Below are 6,070 nucleotides of genomic sequence, written 5' to 3' on the forward strand. Positions count from 1 at the left end.
ACATTGATCATCACAAATATTTGGACGCGACTACTCGCCCCGTGGATTACGTTAACCATCCTAAGCAACGAAACATTTTGTCTACACTGCAACCCCCAACAGAAACGATGCGAGACCCACAGCGCTGCTCTGCGTAGAAATTTTGCAAAGGGTAGAAGTCTCGCATTTGTCGCACACTGATTTGAAATCGTATAGTTATACAACGAACGGCATTCTTATGATCATGGTTAAGAAAAAACGCGATAGTTATAAGAGGAAATGGGCAGCTTAAAGAAGCTCATTGTATGTAAGCAGCAGGATACAATTTGAAAAGTGCGGTTTGTTCAGCAAAACTATTTCATACAGAGAATCTGGATTGAGAACCCTGAAATGCAAAATCCGAAGTCCTTTCGTTTGTTGCTCATAACGTTAAAACGACCTTAGCCCTCTACCACTTGACATGAGTAACCGGAGCAATATTGTCACATGCCTACTTCCGCAAAAGAATACATTCGAGTGATAGCAAAATGACTTGCGATGATGGTTGCCGCCAAGTTACGACAACTTCAAATGTCTTTTGCTTACAAACGTCATCGGGTTACTACACTCAATAGTTTACATGTAATTAAAGTTGAAAGTTATGTTCCAGGGAGAGTGACATACGGCGGTAGATGGTTAACGCATAGATATATTCACCCTATCAAATAGCTGTGATGGTTCAAGAAGTTAAAGCAAACAATATTGAATGGCAAGTAAGCGTATGAAAGTGAGAAAATTAATCATCAGAGTTTCACGATCATCCTAAATGCGAGTTTCACGATCATAATGACTTTCATTGCTTATTCAGTTGAACAAGAGAAACAGCCACAAAGGCAAAAACGTGAAAAAAAGTATATATTTTCGTAGTATGAAAGGTTTATGAGAAGAGTTTGATTAACTCTTTAATCCTTAAATAGGTCATAAAAACCTCCCAACTGATTTCAAACGTGATAAATGTAGAAAATGGATAAGGATAGATCTGCGAAATCAATAATGTTAAGAACAATTAATTAACTTGCACATTTTCAGAGCAGTTACTACAGCACCAACAAATGAACTTGCTTGTCAAAACCTCTGAAAATGTTGACCGTAGAACAGTACAGCATTCTGTTCAACAAACTAGTGACCTCGCATGTAAGAAAAAAGTATTTAAGTGAGTAGAGAGGGATAAAATGCACAATAAATTGAACCAGGATCGAACTACGAAAGCCAGATCGACAATTATCTCTTTCTACGTCAGGCCAAGCTCACCCTACGATTGAATGATCTCGCAAAATATGATTTTATTTTTAATCGCGTTCTGTTTTGCCATTTTCAACAAAAGAACTCCAAGGAGACTTGCATCCTTACGGAACACATTAGCAGCTAAGTCATGATACTATATAATACAGAGCATATCTTGGTATTTCCAGCCGTCAAAGGCTCACTGCTTTTTAAGCCTATTCACTATTGTAAGGCGATCTATGACTCAATTGTGTTGGTCATAATTTTGCAAGGAATAGTCGTGACAGCAAGTTGACGATTAAATGCCTTTAATAGTATAGTCAATCGAGGATTCTCAACAAAATTGAGGTCTATTGTTCTTCGCACAAATTTCCTATATTCACCAAGCAATCATTTGACAACACCTGGTGACCAGTAATACTGTCTTAATTTAGTTATAAGATAGAAATTTTTTAAACTTGAGTGTAATGCGTAAGAAGCATAATTTTGCAGCGCGTACAGTTCATTTATCAGTTGTTCCGTCCCGTTCACTCGCAAGGTAAGAAATGCTCCACTGAAGTTTCAAGATGCGCCTGTCACCATCTGCTTCCTAGCCACCGGCAGTCCTCTAGATTTAGTCATTTACCTACTTAACCTCAATTCTAGTCAGAGTCCCTATGCCATTTAATCCATAATACCATTTACTCATACTATCACCCAACGCATTTTAGTCGTCAGTCACTCTGAGTTATTAAGCCACTTCGGCAATATCGCCGTCCATATCCTGGTCTTCCTCCTCATCGTCTCCTGCCACCTCGCGCTGCGCATCCTCAGCAGCTTCGATCTTGCGGGCGAGCTCGGCCTCCTCGATGTCAGTGACGACCTTAGGTGGCATCTTGACGCTCAGCACGCCACCGTACTCCTTGATCTTGCTTTCTATGTGCTTTATGGCATCCATCAACACCAGTACGCCTTGCTCCTTCTCCGTTGTGTTCGTCGTTATAACTGCAAACAAAGATCAGATATGATTCAACACATTCACGCAATATACTTACATCGTCAGCATAAGCATTCAATATGAATTAAGGCCAAAAAAGATACCATGATCATACTGATTAAAACTGCAGAAAGTAAATTTTTACAAGTAGAGTGCAACCGAAGAGTTCATATGCAGTAAATTTGAAATAAACTCTTTTCATAACAGGTTGAAAGAATAAATTAGCATGCGACAGTTTAACAGTCGGAGAGAATAAATTTGTAAGAATAAATTAAACTTATTTTTCAACTAGAAACAGGTTATGAGAGACAAGAAGACGAAGGAATTGTATAAATTAAATCAGAACAGAAATGATTATAATTTATAAATCCAACTAAAGCCATAGATTTTGTTTATTATGCTCTAGGTATATACAGGGGTTAGACAAAATAATGAAAACGCCTGAAAAATAAACAAAACATATTTTAGTATGGTGGCAATTACAACCTCAATTCTCCGAGGTATTGATTTTTCAAAGTAATTTTAACCCATTCTTCACTTAAAACTCCCTCCAGCTCTTTTAAAGACGATGGCGGCTGGATCGATTTCTGCCTTGCATCTCTAAAATTGACCATAAATGCTCGATAATATTCACATCTGGTTATTTTAGTGGCTAATCGAGATGCTAAACTTCATAAGAATGTTTCTCGTGCCATTTTTTAACAATTCCAGCTGTGTGGATTGGGGCATTACCATCTTGAAAGATGACGTTCCTCTCCGGTAACGGTGCTTGAACCATTAGATGAATTTGGTCCTCTAAAATTCCTAAATAGTCACGGCTGTTGATTTTCCCATGAAGAGAAATCCATGGTCCGCCGGATTTCCAAGCAATAGCACCCCAGATCATGACAGATCCCCCGCCATGTTTTACGGTTGGGAGAATGCAGTCGGGATTAAACGACTCTGAGGGACCAATTCTGGAGGTTTTTACACCACTCCAAACACATAGAATTCAGATCTGTGCAGCACCCGGCAAACCGTTTTTATGGAGACTGGGTTTTTTAGGTGTCTATTGAGGTCTGCAGTAATTTCAACAGCCGTGGTCTTTTGATTGTCCCTCAAAATTCGATTTAAGTACCGGCAGTCTCTCTCAGACAACTTCAGATTTCGGCCAGACCTGAGCTTAGCTGAGGACGTTTTTCCTTCTCTTTCGAAAGCAGTCATTACTTAACTTTATAGACAGTACCTACCTCTAGAAATGGCAAGCATTCAGGAAGTTTGTCACACTAGTACCTGCCATACGGGCACCAACAATTTGGCCTCTTTGAAAGTCAGAGAGGTTTGCCGTTTATAAGGTAATAAGATAGGTTATCGACATAAAAATTTACTAAAAATATGTAAAAAAATGGGAGGTTAATACTAAATACAAGCTACAACAAAATGGCAGTTGACTCGCGGCCGCTAATAGTCATAATGCAGGTTATAGGATAGCTTATAGACACAAAAATTTACCAAAAATATCTGAAAATGTTGAGGTTGAAACAAGCTTCAACAAAATGGCAGTTGACCCGCGGCAGTGACTGCAACAATTATACTTAAAAGAATCCCAGACAGATGATGATTCTCACCGTAAAGAGGGGGAGAGATCAAGTTGATTTTGATGGGTATCTCTTCTGTAGAGTCCTTGATGCCCTCTCTGAGAGCGGTCTTGACAGCATCAATGCCTTCATACTCGTAGCAGTAAACTTCAATGTCTCCTCGCACCTTCACAGCCTGGGGCTGAAGTTTGCTCTGAATTTGTGATATCAGCACTCGCTTTGTCTCCTCTGTCAACTCGCATTCGTCAAGAACTGAGTGATCTCTGTGTTATGGGAGAGAGATATTGAATTTATCGGGAGATTAAATTGGATAATTATTACATATTCAAGTTATATTTGTGATAAATGGGGATTAGGTGGCACCAATGGTAAGAGGTGAAAGGGTTGATTTCACTAGACAAAATTTCATTAGGGAGATAATAAGAAACAGTTAGAATATTTTAGAGACAAAATGATCACATTGCAACCACCTTATCAATAAAGCACAAATCATATCTTGATTGTAAATTTAGCAATTCAAGTACAAATGTAATTAATAATTTTTTGGCACAAATCTAACAGCTTAGTCATTATTTTGCTTATTGAAAGAGCTGAGTATTTTACATCTATATTCAAATGAAGTAATTTTTGCAATGATATAGAAGACAAAGGAACTAATGTAAAATTAAACATATTTTTCCACAATACATAAAAACTCTTAATGAAATACTTTCACTTCAATAAAAAATACATTTAAGAAATAAATAAAGCAACTAAATCTCAATTTCTATGATCTTAGTTACTGAAAAAAAGACAGAACTCACACAGCAGCTTGTTTGAAGGCATGGTATGCACTTCCTTGAACTTTAAATTTAGCTTCAAATTTCCATGCTGTTTGTTTGTAAAGTTCTTCAAATTCTTCATCATCTTTGTACCCTAAGAGTTCGCCAGTGTGTCTCAAAATGCTCTGAACAGCCTTGGCCTTGGCAAACCTCTCAGTACACCTGACAACATCTTCCTCCGACACTCGTCGCTTGGAAAGATCAATATAACCTGCCGAGAGAACAATGCAATTAGAAGCATAGATGCTCGATGTTATATCACAAATTACATGCAAGCGACTAGAAATAAGACTGCATAATGCATTTTATTATTATAGCCCAGGTAAGCATTTCATTTTGATATGCAAACATTGACAGCATTCAAACATTTCTGAACTTGAAAAAAAACTACAAATTGAAAAAGACTTCCTAAATCAAAATCTGATATGAAAAAAAGCATCTAACATGTTCTCACATCATATTAGTTCACTTTCTCCAAAAAATAGACCTTGCAAAGTATTGGCATGTTTACCAGAATAAAGCGAATAATTTACAGTGGAGGAACTCACCTTTTTCTTCATCTACTCTGATGACCACAAGAGGTTCTGTTCTTCCGACTCTGATAAGTTTGTTCATGGAGCGAATACGTCTCCTGGACAGCTCAGAGAGCAAGATCATGCCCTCAATATTATTGTATTCTAGGAGTTGAACATAAGCCCCAAGCTCCCCGATGGAGCGGACTGTCACCATCACAACATCATCAATGTTTGGATACTTTTGGGAGTAAAATCGACAGGAGAGAGGCATTGTGGATATGAATGAGGCTTACTTTATGTTCTGGAAATAAAAATTTAATATTTAATCAACAAAAATGTTCAAAAATAAATTCCTATATGAGAACAGATGAATTATGGAAGAAAGTTATGGGTAAGGTGCAGTGGTGGGCACAGCTAACCTAAAAGTTAGCTTCGATAACCGCTAATCCGCTAACTGAAAAGTTAGCTTCGATAACGCTAAACCGATAAATCACCGAAAAATGTAGCGGAATTTGCCGCTAACCGCTAATTTTTAATACATAAATTTAGATTTGGCTTAATTTGGGGGGGGGGGAAACTCTGAAAAAAGGCATATAGAGCTGAACTTTAAGCCTTGAAAAGGAGCTTTCCAAAAAGATGTAGCATGCCAAGATCAGATAGATGATGATCAAGATGTACGTAACATAAATAATTAAATGAACAAATGAAATTAGGCAGTAGTTGACATTCAACATACAGTTTATTAAATGAATAAGAAATATTAAGGTTACACCAGGGTTACACACTCCTTTTACTCTGGCTTGCCCTTCGCCTACATCTCCTCGAGGTGATGATTGTTGCCCTTCATGAACATCAGCCTCTCAAAGTTGGCATCTGACAGGGTGGCTCTCTTGGCACTCAAGATGTCCTAGCCTATGGAAAACAGGCGCTCAACTGCAG

At 38.0% G+C, this 6,070-nt stretch overlaps 1 protein-coding gene across 1 annotated transcript; it reads right to left on the reverse strand.

Annotated features, from left to right (window-relative positions):
* Nucleotides 1-245: 245 nt before the first annotated feature.
* LOC108669822 (eukaryotic translation initiation factor 2 subunit 1) lies at nt 246-5,454 on the reverse strand. Its single transcript, XM_018157238.2, has 4 exons — nt 5,165-5,454; nt 4,599-4,827; nt 3,826-4,058; nt 246-2,226 (listed from the first exon to the last, which is right to left on the reverse strand). Exons 1-4 carry the CDS (start codon nt 5,400-5,402, stop codon nt 1,973-1,975), a joined length of 954 nt encoding a protein of 317 aa, XP_018012727.1. The 5' UTR covers nt 5,403-5,454; the 3' UTR covers nt 246-1,972.
* Nucleotides 5,455-6,070: the final 616 nt, after the last annotated feature.

The sequence above is a fragment of the Hyalella azteca genome, unplaced genomic scaffold (genome assembly GCF_000764305.2).
Source record: "Hyalella azteca isolate HAZT.00-mixed unplaced genomic scaffold, Hazt_2.0.2 contig10992, whole genome shotgun sequence".
Lineage (NCBI taxonomy): Eukaryota > Metazoa > Arthropoda > Malacostraca > Amphipoda > Hyalellidae > Hyalella > Hyalella azteca.

Bases quoted from the DNA above. Each gene is read 5' to 3' on its own strand.
- LOC108669822 (XM_018157238.2), bottom strand. From the start codon at position 5,402: ATGCCTCTCTCCTGTCGATTTTACTCCCAAAAGTATCCAAACATTGAT. The intron at 4,828-5,164 runs GTGAGTTCCTCC...TTCTCTCGGCAG, and splicing joins CAGAGTAGATGAAGAAAAAG to GTTATATTGATCTTTCCAAG. The intron at 2,227-3,825 runs GTGAGAATCATC...CTTTGTTTGCAG, and splicing joins GATCTCTCCCCCTCTTTACG to TTATAACGACGAACACAACG.